The sequence below is a fragment of the Pungitius pungitius genome, chromosome 8, assembly GCF_949316345.1.
Source record: "Pungitius pungitius chromosome 8, fPunPun2.1, whole genome shotgun sequence".
NCBI classification, from domain to species: domain Eukaryota; kingdom Metazoa; phylum Chordata; class Actinopteri; order Perciformes; family Gasterosteidae; genus Pungitius; species Pungitius pungitius.
The window spans coordinates 12,089,753-12,108,415 of NC_084907.1; the positions used below are offsets into that span (position 1 = coordinate 12,089,753).

Consider the following 18,663-nt stretch of genomic DNA (forward strand, 5'->3'; position numbering starts at 1 on the left):
TTTAATTCGAAATACTTTGTTCATCCCTCGGAGAGGAAATGGAGACAGGCCGGGGGTTTGCACATAAGAAAACACAAACCCAGAACAAACAAGTTATTCACAGGGCTTCTATGGAGAGGAAAATCCATAGTTGAGCAGCACTGATCCATCCTACCAACTCAAACAACAATCAAACAATATACAGAGTAAGGAGAACATCCTTTTACCTTCACAAAGGGTTTACAATGTTTACGCAGGGAATAAATCAAGTGACGAGTAGAGTCATCTTCTTAGTTCTATAGGATCCCACTTCTTTTTGCAGACAGGAGAGTCGCCCCCTGATGGATCTCTACGTGATTTGGATGCATAACAGAAGAACGCGGACGGCTGTTGTTGCACCATCTAAGAGCAGAAGGCAAAACTGATTAAACACCCAAAACCCACTAGAATGCAAAAGCCTGTTTTCTCTCAACAATCGCCAAAACTCCCAGAGGCCGTTTTTTAAAGCGGCAAACGCCTTGGTCAAAAGAGGAAGGCAAACTAACTATCAAATGGTGACAAGTCATCAAAAGCCTTTTAATCTACATGTGTCACTTAAAACTTTGCCCATAATAAATTGTTCAGTCAAACCTTAAACGCTGCAGCCACCAAGCCATGATTGACTTGGCAGAGATTTAGAGGGGACTTTGTCCTGCAGGCTCCTGAGGCTGTAGATAACTACGTATACATATGGCACACCGAGCTGCCTTTACCAACGTCGGCAACCCTTGTGGCAACTTGGATACAAAGATTCCATTGTTTGCGTTTCATTATCAGAGAAATCAAACATGCGTGCTGTTCTTGTTCATGGCTTATTTTAACTGTGTTGTAAAGTTCGAGTCACCTCTACCAGCCACGCTTGTGCTGCTTCCATCGAGGAGCAGGGCTTGTATAATAATTGGCCACAGGGGGGAAAAAAACAGCGACGATGTCGGAGAACGGCCAAAACTGCTGAGGGAAAATGTTCTTTGGAACTTATTTTACAAGCAACCACAATTCTTTTCTCCCCGATCGGTTTCATTACTGGAAATACGGAACTCGGCCAAAAACGCACAACGAACGACTAGCACACCAAGCGTTGTGCTGGCATCCTCAACAGTGATATCATGATGGAGTGCTGCAGATTAAAAAATGAAATAAAGTTATAGCCAGAGTATTCCCATTAGCTATTTACACCTCATTAACTAAGTCAATACACTCCACATTATCACACCAGCGGAGCGGAGTCTGGAGGATTTATTTGCATTTAAATGAAGTGTTCATTTTTCCCCTCAAGGCTTTAAAGCCCCCTCCGATGGCATCAGGAAGTCACACCCCTATGTACTTAGCAAAGCACTGCCACTGACACACTTTATACGTGGATATATGGATATACAGTATATACATGTATAGGTCTATGCATAATAAGTCATTATGAACTCCCACGCAACGGGGTGTTGGTTTTTTCCTTGAGCGATGGCCCTTCTCCCTTCTCGAAACTTCAACAGCTTCTCACCACATTACAAACGCCCCCCCCCACCCCACCCACACTCTGTTATTCAGCTTATTGAACACGCAGCCGGCTGATCACCATGAATTATGGCCGCACGTCTTTTACATAATCGCTCATATAGAATCGATAGACGTACTAATCAAGGGCAGCGAGTATTGAGCAGGAGGGAGCGCCCGCTGCCCATCAGTTATCCTTGCCTTAGGAGGGGGGTGGAGGTCAGCCACATACCCCTCGCGGGGAGGAGCATCATCCATCAAAAAGTTTGTGACAAAAAATGCTGGGTTGGAGTCCCGCCAATTGCAAAGAAGGACCTTGGATCCGTGTGTGAACCTGCAGGAGGACTCCTCCGTAGAAGATACCACATGCACAACTACAGCAATACGTTCTGCCTGGGGGTTTTACACTTGTCTGTGAATGTCAAAGCAATGTAAAGCGCCTGGATTAGTGTTACCATATGACAAGGTTTTTTTAATTAGAATGTAGCCGTGCGGGCATAATTGAAGTTAAGACCCACGGTGCAGGTGTTTTGCAGTAGCAGCGTATCTGGTGACATCCCCAATAATGCCTTTTAGAAAGATTACTCACCAGGAACAAGATTAAGACTCCACGGATAACTGCTTAATTATAGAAGAGGCAAGAATCCCTCAGCCTCCAAGCTAAGAGGCTGAATCAGAAGGCAAAGCATGTTCACTGAGCGAGGAAAACAGGAGCTCCGCAGGATTCCATCATCATCATTAATTCATCACCCACTTCTAATTTCAATATCCTTCTATTTTTGTTTAATTATAGCATTATTCCACTTGGGGCTCAAAAACACCTATTTACTGACAGACCTATACATCCAGGACTCAAATTCAAATAAATGCACAAATGAACTTGCTTATGATTAGGTAGATTGCCTCAGTATTTTGTTCTCTGGGTGCATTCCCCTTTCATAGGTAGATATCTAGAATAACGCAAGCCTTGATAAACGCTTCTAAATCTCCTAAAAAAGGTTCTTAATCTTCAAAAAGACTTTTGCAGAAATTATCATTGAATTACAGTCAGTCCCCAATTGGAGGTTAATTTTTAAAACACTTCTCTTTAATTTGCTTGGTTGATCAATGAAGTCAAAGGATGATTATTATCATTAAGGATGTGAGTGAAACCTTCAGTTTTGTCCACCACGTCCAGCAGGGACAGCACAGCAGAAGACATGCCACCGGCTAAGAAGGAAGGAGTTGAGGTGCATCGTGCTGACGTGCAGGCTGGCATCCCGGTAACCTGCAAAGTGCCCCATTGACACGTCGCTCAATGCCATTCGTCCCGAACGCTGAGCAGCAAACGCCACCGTTGGAGAACTCCTGAGCTGAAGGTGAAAGCTCTGTGAGCAGCTGGTGAGTGGACGACATCATCGGACTCATCACGGCCTTACGCGGCTGATGCTAACGTGATAGCATGCAGCTTACCATTTACACATCTGTTCCGTACCAGGGGTTCAAATTGAAGACAAACTCATACTGCAGTGTGCAGGAAAAGAATCCTGCTGCTGCCATGAGACGCATTCTGTCCTCTATCGCGCTGCTGTGACACCAAACAACCTTTATGAAAAGGATTTTTCTCCTGTTTGTAAGACACTTGACCCCCTGTAACAAACACATTGTGTGCTTTAACAATGGGAGCGTGGCGGTTGCACTCCTCATAGCCTCGCTACCTTTGTTTGGGGGGCCCGTCAGGTTCCTACAGCGGAGCGCTGGAGCCTCGGACCTGACGTTTAAGGAAAGGTGCTGAAATGACCTTTCCTCTCAAGCCTGGCTTCTGTCAGGGGTGGGAGGCCGACTACAAGTTGTCACCTTTTGAGGGCAGGCTTCACGTGTGTAGGCAGTGTGGAACCAACGGCATGTTTGATTTAGAAAATGTAAGGGGAAAACTTAAGAAAGTAGGATGTAAAAATGGAATGGCAAGAATAAAAGAGATATTGGATCAATGTATGGGACAAGAGTGGAAGGAAAGGATGGACGAAGTGGCGATGCAGGACAGAGCCGTGGGCATCGAAGACAAATGAAAAAAACGCTTTCTATCCTATTTAAAGAAATAGAGTTAAACCAATAGCGAAAAGGCTAAGAATGAGTCTAGTAAAATAAGGTAAAATATAGAATTCAGCGTTTAGAGCTCAGAGGCACAGGGCGGTTTTCACAAGCTTTGTCTTGCACCAGATACACAAAGAAACATTGTGCGCTGTGTGAGAACAGGAGACACAAGCTTCTTTTAGTAGGAAAGCATAGTGGATACTTTATGTATTCAAACATACTAATTTATTACTGAATGGATGGGTTATTACTGCATGGTTTACTGGTGAAAAATTCATTGTCATGTTCTATGACAAAGGTCTAATCTCTTCTTTCTAAATGTGTTTTTGTTCTCTTCTTGTTTGCAAGCTGCAGAGTCACAATCTTCTCCTGCATGTTTCTTTTTGTAAATTCTTTTTTTTCTTCTTCAGGACCCTTATTTCTGGTATTCTGGCAATAGGTAGATAATGTGTACATAGTGTATGGTTTAATAATGCGGAGAAATTATTTTTGATAATAAAACACCAACAAAAACCTTTGTTTGGACCCCAGTGCTTAAAACCAGCTGCCATATAATGGTAGATCTGATCTATAAAGGTCACCCTGCACACAACAGAATATTCATTATTAAAGAAGGCATGCAATCTCAGGACAAAATTAAAAACGGTTAAATCTCTCGACCTTCGACCTTTTCAGCTACAGAAGATGTGCTTTCAGCCCCATGGTGAATTCACTGTGCGTGGCCCCTCTCCCTCTTGGCAGGATCAGCAGTCAAATTACGTGTAGAACTAATTACAACCAAAAGGGCCAAGCCTTGACCGGAGGGAAAGCGGAGCGGGGGCTGAATTAAAGGGGGGGGGTTTGACTGATCCGAGTCTGCGTTTACACAAACAGAAACCTTAGCACCACTCCAAGTAGGAAGAGAAAACTTGTTGACTTAATTCTGCTTTATTTCCCACAAGAACTACATGGCAGTCGACAATAATTCCAGTTGCCCTTTAAATTATTCACTTAAACCTCCACCGTTCAATCACGCCACAGAGTTAATTAAGCAATACCGGGATTAATAAAGGAGAGAGATGACACTCAGTCATGCATGATTGCTCACACTCTGTGAGCACGCTGAAGGCTGGTAAGGTCAGAAATGCCACCAATTGATGGAACTGTCATCCCATCGTAGTGGAAATCCACCAGATTGACTTCCAACTGATCCGGGGGACCGAACGAGTGGCCTAAACCCACCGACTCTGATCTGAGACGCAGTCACTCGCTGGCGGTTAATGTCATTATTTAGACCGGTCCGATAACTGGCACATACAGCAGGGCCCTTATTGACCTCCTCCCGCCGGCCGTCAGTTAGACCACATTCATCCCCAAAACTGATGGGGCGGACGTGGCACTTTAGACTGCGTCCTTTCGTTCTGTTTAAATAACCTACATTGTGTTATAGTCCACCGCCAGTTTAACTAAGAAGCCTCTTCAAGCCTGAAATGAAATATGTAGCATCAGACTCTTTGGGCGATGTAACCTCATTATTTACCCGTAGCAATGAGCGTCCCGCTTCACTTGGACTGCTCTGTAGGTTTAAAGTAAAACGGGTTCCCCCAGACCTGTTTCCACGTTTCTCACGTCCTGAATTAGAACCCTCAGTGCCTTTCATTTCTTTTCAGTGGAACCTCAGAAGCCAAAAAAAGTTTCCCCAGAGAGACGTAAAACCAACTCACATGCAAAGGTCAGACTGGCCTCCCGGCTGACGATGGTCCCGAAGGAGTTGGAGGCGAGGCACTGATATGTTCCCGCATCTTGGTCCTTGTTCAGATGACTGATTCGGAGGTTGCCTCCGGACAGGCTGTAGTGAGATCCAGATCTGGGGCTGATTTCTGTGCCGTTCAGCTTCCACCTGCGAACAAATGAACGCATGGAATTCACATAATGGAATTTAAGTGCACAACTTTCCACTTTTGCTCAGCGTGGAAAGGGGCGGGGCGCCGATGGAAGCATCTCAGGACCACAGGAAGAGGAACGCAAACTGCAGCGGGCCGAGAAATGTCGCGCCCCGGCTTTGTGTTGATCCGAGCGGCGGTGAACCGAGGACCGCGACTCCCTGAGGAAACAGATAGCATTGTGGGCCATCCATCTTGCCGAGCGCCAGTCGAAGCGCATGAAAATGCAGCTTAATCATTGCGGGGCCACAATTAAAACAAATGCCTGTAAACCTTGCCTGAGCGCTTGTGCATTCCAGACCGGTCGGCGCGATAATCACCGCCGTTAGGTGCGATCAACGAAGGGTGTAATTCACTTAAGGCGGCGACAGGTTCTTCAATTCTTCAGACGCATCTCATGAGGGAGAAAACGCAGGTGGGAGGAAAATCAGTCATTTCAGAACTTAATGCCATAACTTGTTATTTGTTGTCATTGACGTACAACTACTGCAGCTATTAAAAGCTCTGCACGGATAAACAAGTAGGAAAGCAGCATTTTATGCCTTATTGGAAAATGGACAATGCAGATTCGATAATGACCCGAGGTGATCTGCCGGTTAATTATTTATTCAAGGACACGTACTTCTGCTTTTAAAAAAAAAAATTATTGCCTTCGAATGATTTCCGCGTATTGTTACGTATTGTAAAAGACGCTTATGTGAAACCCCTTTGTGCCAAAGACAGAAGTAGGTCCACGGCTGTCTAACTGTCCCTGGTGTGACAGCGCGGCCTGAGGCATAACAACCGTACTGTTACCATCGCAGTATTTGCTATCTTTATTATATCTTGAGAATAAAACACTCTAAAGGGTAGACATATTGGAATGAAACGTGATGCGGTGCAGGATCATCATGCACTACACAAGTGTGAGCTGATTACATGAAGGAACTTGTGGGCCGTGCATTCCACAATTTTGTGTGCGAGTAGCATAGTGGTCTCCTCCTGCCCTCTATCCAGAGCCTAATTACTTCATAGAGTAGAGAGGGGCCCGAATATATATCAGTATATTTATTTTAATATTTGTATGGCACACAAAAAAAATAACTACTTACAGGGGCTTTACTATGGGGTGCCGTTTGTAAAATGTTGCACGTTGTAAAATCCTGCACAACTTTTCCAAATACAATGTTTGGCAGTAACACAAAATAGTATAAATATTTAATTTCAATGTAAATGTTATATCTAAATGTAAATGTTAAATGTAAATCTTATGTTATATATAAACGTTACATATAAATGTTAAATGTTTATTGTTAAATGTAAATCTTATGTTATGTATAAATGTTAAATGTAAATCTTATATGTTATGTATAAATGTTAAATCTAAATGTTAAATCTAAATCTAAATGTAAATGTTAAATGTAAACGGAACTATTACACGTTTTTCTGTGAGACTGGATTGCCTCAGATGGGGGCTTCTTCTGCTCGTCGGAAAGGTCACGTGAAATAAAAGAAAAGTGCAGCAACTTCTCCACTCCTAATTACTCTGAGAGACTCGATACTGTGTCCACATTGAAGCGGTTTCAAAGGGTGACAGCTCGAATATGAAATGTTCTCCGATAGCTCGTGATTGGCTGCTTCATTAGCACTTTTTCTAAAAAAATAAAAGCAGACAGCTAATTAAGCCTGGCCAATGTTTTGATGTTTCTGAGTGGCTGATCACATTTCCACATTGAAAAAGTTCAGGTGTAATGTGTTGGTGGTTAAATGTAGTGGAAGTGAAAGATAATTGCCCACCAGGAAGTGCCAATGTTCTGTTTTGACAAATTGAATGCCCTTTGACGGCTCTTGTTGCTCTAAGCCAATTAGATGAGATCTTTAAAGCCACTGAGTGACAGGTTCTCTAATTTGTGTGAAGCTGGAGCACATTCTAAGTGGGTGTAAATTGAAACTGGTTCGGGGTGGAACTGTAAATCCGCCGATCGTCACGTCTACAGCGGAGCAGCAGATTACAACACGTATCAACTAGATTATTTATTAATTCCACTTACAATGATTTATGCTGGCAAGCGGGCCACAGCAGCAGTTGCATTTGTTGGGCACATGCTTTATGCAATCATGTAACAACAGAGCCATAATACCCCACCATCTGTCCCACGAGGCTGTGGATGTTTGGCGGTCTGTTCCTTTTCTTAAGGCTGGTGCTTTGATGCAGTCGCTCTCCTCCTCTTCACTTAGTCACAGTAAGAGAACAGGTAGCTCAGAGCCTTGGCATTATAACCACACAACACTGCTAATTTTTCACTTTTCATTATCACCCCGCATCTGAGAAACAAAGAAACAAAAAGCCATAAGACACATGTGTTGACTCGGGTTGCTAAGCGACAGGGTCACTTCCACTAACAAAGGTTCCAGAAGTAAAGTAACAAAGTTAGCTCTGCAAAATGGAATCAATGAAGGCTTCTAGCTTCTATAAGGCAGAGGATTAAGGGAAAATAGATCCAGGACATAGAAGTCCACACCCGCAGCAGCACCACAATCAGACTATTTGATGGGTGTCTTGACAAAATAGGCAGTTAATCTGTAAAACTATTGGCCAACCAAAGTCAAAGAGAGCCATCCCTATCCTCACCAGGCCCAGCAACACATCCACACATAACAGGTAAGCTAAACAAATAATGTAAATAAAGTGTCAAATATGTTAATCCACTTTCCACAGTCCAGGCACCAAACCATTTTCTGTGCTGGCACAACAGTCAAAGCCTCCAGGAGGATTAGTGTTTGCTTTCTCCACTTTCGGAGCTTGACAGTAAGTCCTTGTTTGCTGTAAACTCCAGTAAACAGAAATAAAAGTTTTCCAGGATCTGCCTGCGGGTTTTGTGAAGTGTAACACGTGGAGTCCTCTGACTCCACCTGGATGGACCTAAACACTGAGGGACAAGATGCTTTTCGCACTGGGAGCACAGCTTGTCCGATGCACTGACTTTTCAGAGTGAAAAACTGGACCTGTCCAGTACTTTTTTGGCCAGTGTGGTTCATCCACAATTGTATGTTTGTGCGTAAATTGCTGTATAATTTATCGGATTGCATGCATTCATTTAGTTATTTTATGTGGGCTTGATTATGCTGTCTGTTTGCAAGACTAAATGGGTTTTTTTAAGCGTTTCCAGTTGAGACACATTGTGTTTTTCACCATTGTGTATTTACTGTACATCCGTAAAACATCCCCCTTTTGCTGCAAAGTATGCGACAACATCAAAATACATATACATAATAAATTAAAGAAAGACTAAATCAGCTTTTTTTCATTTTTATAAAACAAATGTGCTGTTGTGTGCTTTTATTTAGTAGTCTCAGATATCGGAGGTGCAGCACCTTTGAGAGTCTCCGTGTGTCCAGCTCTGGTTGGACGACTGCTAAACGTTCAGCCTGCTTTAGAGCGTTCTTAACAGCAGGCGACACGTTGAAGGGAACGCAGGGCGACCTTCGGTGGGAAACAGCTGATTAGGTCATCCTCTAAGCTGGCTCCGACCCAACGTATTAAAAGCACCAATCCTTTGCAATACTCACCCCAGCGATTCACGATTGATTTAAACTGTTCGCCGGCCAGAGGAGCTGCAGTGCAACACAACACAAACACAAACACTTTCAGTAGACTAATGGTCCATGTGAGGCGGGAGAATAAAGAGCGCGGCGGAGAAACAGCTGCAGCAGAAACGCTAAAGCTTCACAGGCGATCTCGGGACTCATTGCCAGCCGGGGGCTGAGGGGAAGATTCCCCAGAAAAAAAGAATTCCTGTAACACATTCCCATTATCCTGATCTGCAAGGCTGAACCAGTTTCTGTCTGCAACAGTCCTTTGTTGCAGCATCAGGGGACGAATCCCAGAAACTAGATGTGAGGACACAGTGGCCGTCCCCGATGTGGACACGTCCTCCGCTCCATTAGCGCTCAGAGTACGCTGCGCTGAAGCACATCCACCAGCTCCAAACTCCACCTCAAAGTCCGATCCGCTGGCTGGCCCGGGCTCTGCAAGATTAGAAGCTCTTTGGTTTCCCGCTTTAGAACAGAAGTGTCGTGTATGGATTAAACTGTCACGGAGATGTGCGGAATAGTGTGTGATCGTTGTGTAGTTCATCGCTTTAGTTTGAATCACACGAGAGAGCCGCGAAGGCAAGATTCTGTGATTACCTTTTATTCTCATTCTACTGTCAAGAATTACACAGATGAAACGCTCCTAATGTGGAGCTCTCTGAAAACCCTTTGGCCCACGAAAGATTGCATTTCTACTCTTGAAAGATCAAACCAAAACCAAAATGTAGAAATATCAGTTTAACGAGGCTAAATCCACAAAAGAGTATTTAATATATATAAATGCAATGGTTTTAACAATTAAAACGCAATGTTTCTTTAGGCCTGTATCTCCATGTGCTTTATCTACACAACACAAAGTGGTTACAGTACATTAACCACATTTTGGACTCATCATGGTTTTCAACCCATACTCAATTTGTTGCAATCCGCTAAGTAAAGTAAAATATACAGATCTAATAAATCTCATTTTTCATTTAATCTTCACCGCAAACATCTACTGGGTGCCTGTTTCTACTTTCTCGCGCCATGATGGCCACGCTGAGGCTCTAACGCCCCCGTTATGCTTTGGAGGATGTAAACACGTATCTGTGGGTGAATAGTGTGCTAAACCCAATACCTGCATTTCTTTAATATAGTCATCACATCTTTTAAATAATTGGAAGAAAAGGGAAGATTTTATTATAGTTACACTATATATATTTATGTATAATTGCCCAGAGAGCAGTATGCATACCGTCAATAGACCAAAGATAAACCTGTGAATGTAAAGACTGAAGGATAAGTTTGATTTTCAACAACAAATCCAAAAGAAAACTACAGATTAGTGCGCCATTCGATGTGTTCCACCTGCAATCGCAATTAGGTCCCCGAGTAATTACTTTCATTCATTAATCTAAAGTTGCATTTAACAAAAATAAATCCTCAGACATCCGGGCACCGTGTTGTTCAGTAAATGTCACTCAAGCTTAATTGTTGGGGGACTATTTCGAGCAGTGGATGAATAAACACATTTAGGAGGCAGCGGCACGGTTATGTCACATTGACTAAAAACAAATTAAATCTTCATCACAACAAAAGGAGTGTGTTCCCCAGTGCAGTTTTTGGCCAACAATGGAGCTATGTGGCAAGGAGAAAAAAAAGAATAGGCCCAGTAAACAAAGAAAAGAGGAAAAGAGGACCAATTTATTGTCAGTTTTGGAAAATGATTTATCAACAACAACATGATAAATGATAGAACAATTACCTCCCAGTTGTTCTGAAGCAATCACTTTAAGTAGCTTTTATCTTCTTTGCATTGAACAGCTACACTATTTAAGAAATACTTTAGTCGTGGCAAACCACTTACTTTTCCACTTCCACTTTTAATTAAAATCCCATTTCAAAAGCAGAGTTTACTTTCTACCTGGAAATAGAATCAAAAGACTTCTTCCACCGGTGTTGCGTGGGTTTCAGTGATTAATCAGCCGTGATTCGGGGGGGAAATAACATGAAGATTCCACCTTACGTAATTACCATTTCAGACGTCCAACCCGTGTTTGTGCTCTTATTCGCACTCTGACTTTCCCACCTGCAAAGGGACGAGATGGAGACACCCGGCAGGGACTGTTTGCCGAGATAAAAAATGACGTCCGCTGGCGTCTAAGACACGGGGAGGGAGGGGGGGCACACACTCACCGGTAGACGGGCGGCGGGCTTCCCTGGGCTTCACAGCTGAACACCACCTCCCGGTTCTCCACCGTCTCCACGGGGTACACGATGCTGCCGGGCTGCTTAGTGAAGACGGGGCTCTGCAGGAGGCCGCTCTCTGCGGGACACGGGGGGGGGGAAAGACAACCGCACATTTAGAAAGCGGCCCATTTGGAGGGAGAGACAAAAGAGAATAAAGCCAATTAGTGGACGGAAGTATTTGGGAGAGGGGGGGGGGGGGGGGGGGGGGGGTCGAAAACCGCGAGCACGGCGGACTCGTCAATTTGAACCGCCCGTCAGAGAAGAGCGATCCGAAGCAGGATGCATCTTCAGCAGCTATTTAGCCCCTAATAGGATCTACGGCCTGATTGTGGTTGAACAAGGATCCGGGAAAATGGCCTCATCAACACCCGCTGAAGTGCTTTTGTGTTGCTCATTTGTTTGCGTGTTTGCAACAGATTTCTTTGCTCTAATCATTGTTCTACTTCGTCAATCGTGGATTTTACAAATCAATCGAAAATTTGAAAAAAGAAGACGAAGAAAAAGAAGAAAGAATGGACACTAAAATACGTTGACCTGTAGAAATCTGGGGCGAATGTCTCCTTTAAACTGAACCTCACTGTTTTGAAAATGATCATATTCTTAATATTTAACTGTCGCTTGTACATCTTATATTTATTATAATAAATTTTATGAACCAGCTTCGGCCAATGGTGAGTTTGCATTGTTCTTTCTCTTAAAAAAACAGAAATGGTAAAGTACAGCGCTTTTCTAGTCTTCTGACCATTTAAAGCTCTTTAACACTACATAACATTACTCACCCATTCATACACTAATGACAGGACCCACCATACACAGTGGCACCTGCCTATCAGTAACTAACATTACTAACTGAAAATCTTTCCATTCAATTTGGAAAATTTTGCAGAAAATAAAATCAGTGGCCAAAACGTTTCTGATACTAAAACATTTTGTGAAGCAAAATCATTTTCCCAATGAAAAACCCTAAATGCAGACTGCAGCAGTAAAACGTCTCACGCACCTTAAGTCACAGCCAGTGCTAAAGGCTCATATAGGAGACGCTAAAAAGATTCAAATTAACAAGTGGGATATTTACAGACAAATCTTACTTTCAGTAAAACGTTAAAATCTCACATATCATCTATAACATGCAGGTTACATTCAACATCATTTAAACAGTAAAGAAATCCATAAGCAGAGACTAACTAAACTAACTAACTAAAACGGAAGTTATCATGATAGGCCCAGAGCGCCTTCGAAGTCAGCTGTCACGTGATACAGTCTCTATGGATGGAATTGCTCTGGTATCCAACAGCACCGTCAGAAATCTTGGAGTTCTCTTCGACCAGGATATGTCCTTCAACTCTCATATAAAGAAGACTTCAAGGACTGCCTTTTTTCATCTACGGAATATATCAAAAATCAGGAACTTCCTGTCTCAAAGTGATGCAGAAAAACTAGTTCATGCATTTGTTACTTCTAGACTGGATTACTGTAATTCTTTGTTATCAGGCTGCTCTTGTAAATCGCTTAAACCTCTCCAACTGATTCAGAATGCTGCAGCACGTGTATTAACAAGAACTAAGAAATGGGATCATATAACTCCTGTATTAACTTCTCTGCACTGGCTTCCTGTTAAATCAAGAATAGAATTTAAGGTACTTCTCCTCACCTACAAGGCACTTGCTGGTGAGGCACCGTCTTATCTTAAAGAGCTTGTTACACCGTATTGTCCTACAAGGCATCTACGCTCCATAGATGCTGGGCTACTTGTGGTTCCTAGAGTTTTAAAAAGTAGGATGGGGGCCAGAGCCTTCAGTTATCAAGCTCCTCTTTTGTGGAACCAGCTTCCACTTTCAGTCCGGGGGGCAGACTCGGTCAGTTCATTTAAGATAAAGCTTAAAACGTTCCTCTTTGATATTGCTTATAGTTAGGGCTGGCTCAGGTTAGCCTGGACCAGCCCTTAGTTAAGCTGCTCTAGGTTTAGTCTGCCGGGGGACTTCTTAGGACACACCGAGCCCCTCTCTCACTCTCACTCTCTCCTCCCACAATCATCCATGCTTTATTAATGTACATCACTAATTAAGCTTCTTTCCGGGAGTTTTTTGTGCTTTCTCGCCTAGCAGGTCTCCGTGGATCATAGTTTCATGCGGACCCCGGTTCTGACTCCTGGCTCATGGCTCTGCTGACACCTGCTGCTGCCATCATCATTACTCTAAATATGATTCATATTACTGTCATCAAAAACCAACATCTTTCTGCTCTCCCTCCCCACAGAAGCCTCTGTGGATGGTGGTTCGATCTGATGGAGGTTGTCCCTGCAGTGGTCCTGCCGTACACCTCTTCTGCTACTTGCAATTACTTGTATCATTTCAGTTAGAGAAATTGAATGTATTGTACATCTTTTACATTGTTGATTCTGTACACATGACATCCATTGCAGTCTGTCCATCCCGGGAGAGGGATCCCTCCTCTGACGTTCTCCCTAAGGTTTCTTCCCTTTTTTTCCCCATTGAAGGGTTTTTTTCATATTTTGGGGAGTTTTTCCTGTGCCGATGTGAGGGTTTCGGGACAGAGGATGTTGCATGTGTACAGACTGTAAAGCCCTCTGAGGCAAATTTGTAATTTGCGATTTTGGGCTATACAAAATAAAATGAATTGAATTGAATTGAATTAACTAACTAACTAAATGAAACCTCATCATTTTATTGATTGTTATTATTATACATTTGAATTGCTTTTAACATGTTTAATATATGTATTCAATTAAAGGACACGGTGGGTTGCATTTGTTGTAGAAATGCAATGCGGTAATAGTTTCCTATCAAAGAAATGGACAATGATTGTGAGTATATTTTAGCATTATTGTGTTTTTATCCCTCCACACAGAGCCATGTATCTACCACAGTCCAGAAGGGACAGGCTGTCGATCGGGTCAATGGTCATATTGCTTCGACAGTTTCCCTACGTTCTGCAAGTTTTCAGTTGGAATGTAGATGCTGCAAAATCAAACACACTATATAATAAAAAGATTACTATTTTACTATATTTCAAAATGCCAAAGTCTGTAGAATGTAGTACGAATGGTATCAAGTACTTCTTTCTTTTCCTCTTCTCTTAGTAAACTAGAGCAGGATTTATCTACAGCTGTCCTCTTAAATCAGTATAAAAATCTGTGACCTCTGAACAAGGCCTCGATGACTTTGATGACCCTTTGCGTAGCACCGTGTCCTAGTGACAAACTAAGCTCTCTACACATCTAATGAAAGGACTCCTACCAAAGGCACTGTTGTTATTTAAATTCACTTTTCCTCTTCACGCAGTCAGGAAACTAAACATTGGTGTTGGACAGATGTGCAAAACCTTCCAAACTTCCACATTGTGTTGTGAAGGTGGTGACAGCTCCACCAGGGGTGTATAGAACGATAGGTGAATTAAAGTGATGCATAATTCAAAGAACTGCTCAATAGGCAATCTAATTCAGGAGAATGTCTCCCTGCTCGCCCCACAGCATCAGAGTGAGCTTCCAATCTCAGCAGAAGCCTTCAAACATCATGCAAATTCAAGTTTTCGGGTAAGATATTCCTTTTTCATGCAAAGCGAAACACTGAATTTAAATGTATCAGCGCTGACAAACATGCAATCTGCATAAATCCGGACGCTGGTCTCATGCTGAATGAAAAGCTCCTAGTAATAACAACGACGAAAGAACCTCAGTCGACACGTCGTAGAGCTGCCCCTCAGCCATGAACCAACACCCCTCCAAAAGAGGATCAACCGTCTGCCTCATCTTTTCCCGTCTCTAATTATTTCCGCCATGTGTTAGTTGCTTCGCGATCATCCAGCGGTAATTACTGAGCTCATTCAAGGACAGAACAAATCTGTCAGACAACTTTTGCGTGTCGCTCATACAAAACAGGACCGACGTGGCGGCCGCGACCTCGTGAGTTATGGGGCGGGAAAAAGACCACCGTGTGTTCATTGCCGATACGTGACGGCGCCCCGTTTTTAGCAAAAGATAATAGAGACTGCCCCACAACACAGGCGCCTTCAGAAGCTGTTTTGCGAGTCCAATTGTGACAGAAGGCAAGGACTCTCCTACTGAAATGCACTTAACTGACTTTATTGTGCGTCTGCCATCAGTAAGGAGAATAATCTTTGCCCGGTGACAGCAGGGAATCATGTTCTTCTTTATTATACTAAATCTCTTACACAAAAGAAGGTAGAATTGGCTCCGGAGGTGCCAAAAATAACAATGACAAAAAAAACACCAGCAGCTCTGAAATAAATGTCCCCATCAGACTACAATGGAGCCATTAATCCACACCTGTCAGAATAAAGAATGTGTCACTTGATGGAGGGACAGAAATTCTACATTGTTCAACTTTATATTCAACGAAGAATAATACATTCATCACTCATAAATCATCACACTTATCTTCTGTGAGTGTAAATATCTGTGGAACCATCTCCACAGCTGTTTATTGAGACCATATGCCAAATGAAATAAACACTAGCGAATGCACTGTCTTTGATAGATAGTATATAGATATAGGGTTAGTATATATGAGCAGCCTCCGTTATGAGGCTGATTCATCTTACTCCAGCAGCATTGTGCTCCTCTCTTTTGCTCTTGTTGTCGGCTGCATTCATGAGACCTGCGTCTGCGTCTGCGTCTGCGCCTGCGTACGCAGAGGCTCGTGCTCCACGTCGACAGGTAAACAATGTATTATTGTATTCTCAGTGACAATAATACATTGTTTACTTAAAATGGCTGTTTGTACCTTGTCTGATTACATTTGGGGAGCTATAAACTGTAATAAGAGGCGAGGAAGAACACTTCAGAGGAGGCTATTTAGCGAGTCCTTGTGCACAGAGCTGAAGTAGGTCACCATTAAAACCCGAACCCACTCAGGTACCTTAACCAGGCCTCCCAGTAGGCCCTGCGACAGGCTGTTTCTCATCTACATGGGGCTCTGTGGGAGAAACATGTCAGCCCAACGCACCAGCTTGGTGCCACAGAGGATACCCTCAGCACTTTATAGCGACAGTTAAAGATTTACAAACCTAAAATGGGATGAAAAATATGTAAAGATGGAGGAAAAGTGTCCTTGATCTTTTTTGTCCTGGCTTAGATTATTTCGCTCATCTGAATGTATTATAGTTGACGTCTGTATTTGTTTTGATGCTTTAAACATTTATGGGCTGCTATTCATCTGAAGATGAGCCCTTTCATGGGTTTTTTCCTTTAATATTCTGAACCGTTTTTGCCTTCTGAAACCTTTCACTGTCAATATCAGGTATCATTAAATGTCTGCCGGAGCCACGGTTTATGGAAATAAATGTTCAGTAAGCACACACACTCACTCTGAAGTGCTTAGACAGAATAATATGCAAGACCTCAGGCTGTAAATGAATCAGGTGATCAGGGTGCACCCAAAACCGATGGAACAGGAAGAAATGACAAGAACTCGTTTCAAGATAAATTGTATAATTGTGGAGCATTCTTCAGAATTGATCAACTGTGAACACAAAAGCAGAAGAAGCAATTTAGTGAAAACAGAGGAGCTTTAGAAAGAGTATCGCATAAGTAGTTAAATTAAATAGGCTGTAAGAATCCATTTAAAGGGGAGCCGAACCTCTTGAGTCAAATATCAAACAGCTGAGACAACAAGAGATATTTTCATTGACTCTGTGAGATGTAACACATCTGTAAGGTCCAGTGTGGTGCTTCACAGGACCCTGTCTTCCATTCTGTTCATTTCATCTTCTTAAGGGCTTCTAATGCATTCATTTCCATTTCATTCATGTTTTCATTTACAATTTAAATTAATTTAATTAATATTAAAGATGTTCGAATTGTATTCCTTTGTTTCAAATGTGTGTACTACATATATATATATCAATTATTACCCCTCGTCTCGAGTATTTCAGATTTGGTTCTGCGATAATAGTTCCCATTTTGAATTAGTCATCGCGGTTTTGCTATTAAGATGTGGTTCCTATTGGGATTTTGTGTCCGATAAAGTCGGGCGGTACTGATTCCTGCTCTTTCCTTGCTCATTTTGCAATGCGCTGGTTCGTGTTTTCAGAGAAGTTACAAAAGAATGCAACCGATTAGTTTACGCTGCTTGATTAAAATGCGTCGCTCCTGTGGATACAAATCTGTGGCACAAATAAATATCCTGCAAAAACAAGCACCTCTGCGCTCCCCGAGCTCCACTCCATCACTCGGCTGCTGCAGCCCTGTGTGCACTGGGTCTTTGAAACTAATCCACTGAGGGCTGGCAGGTTTTTAATGTCATCCAACAATGCTACGATCACACAGCTATTCAGATGCTATCGGCATCGATCTTCTGAGAGCTGGAAGGGAGATATTTCTGGACAGACTGCGCTCGCTTAAGCTGGCCATAAAGGAGAAGATTAACGGGCTGAAAAACGCTTCTCATTTGGCCGCCTTGAAGCGTCTTTGTGCTTCCAGCCTGACCTGTTTGCAAAGGTTCCCCCGGCTATTGGGGCCACAATGGAAATCAAAACAAAGAGCAAAAACGGACATCGGCGCGAGAGTCCGTCATGTGTGAAATGTGATGTCGCTGACCGAGTGTGTTTTTATTGTTCGCTATGGCAACAATGGACAAGTGGTTTGACCTACGCAAAAGAACGCAACGCTTTCATTTGTACAATTTCTTTTTTAAATCTAAGGAAATACGTACTTTCATTACACCAGCACAAAAAGAAAGACCAATGCGTCGTGTTATTTCTGGGGGAAGATAAATTAAATGAGTCATGCTTTCTTGTGTAATCCCTGGAAGCAGTTTGTGCTCTGGGACATAATACATAATACCAAACAACTGCTTCCATACAGACTTTTCTTTTGTTTGTTTTGCCCACCACCACTGCTCCTCTGCCGATACTATTAGGCACGCTGTAAATGTATTGTGCGGCATGCTACTCTAATGTGGCCATTTGTAAAGGCCTAACAGCACAGTCTGCATTGTAAACAGCGAGCCAATCAACGTTATGGGCAAACACTGGGCCGGTACGTGAAGAGGTTCATTGAGACGGCAGTGAATCATCTCACAGACTGGAACTACGATTGCATCTGAACAGAATAATTGGGCTGATGCTCGGTTGGTTTTTCCGCTCAGACAGACGTGTCGTCGAGACCTCGCTAGGGTGACAGAATCCCCCAGAGAAGTGACAAATGAGTGTACAAGCCTTAGCGGGTATGATGTAACACCTGCACAGCATCCAGTCAGCAGCAGCTGCCATTAAACCACAAAGAAGAGACCTCGCCGCCTCAACCAGTCCTCTAAGACTAGGTGGTACGCCACGGGAAAATGACGCCGGAACCAGCCGCTGCAACATGTGTGCTGTGCAA

At 43.0% G+C, this 18,663-nt stretch overlaps 1 protein-coding gene across 2 annotated transcripts in view; it reads right to left on the reverse strand.

Moving 5' to 3' along the window:
- Positions 1-18,663, reverse strand: part of cntn4 (contactin 4) — a 106,886-nt gene that overhangs the window by 57,996 nt on the left and 30,227 nt on the right. For both annotated transcript variants that reach the window (XM_037490454.2, XM_037490453.2), the window contains exons 3-4: positions 11,250-11,379; positions 5,283-5,458 (exon numbers count right to left, since the gene is read on the reverse strand). In XM_037490454.2, coding sequence (XP_037346351.1) covers positions 5,283-5,458; positions 11,250-11,379 — 306 coding nt within the window. The remainder of the gene's footprint in view (positions 1-5,282; positions 5,459-11,249; positions 11,380-18,663) is intronic.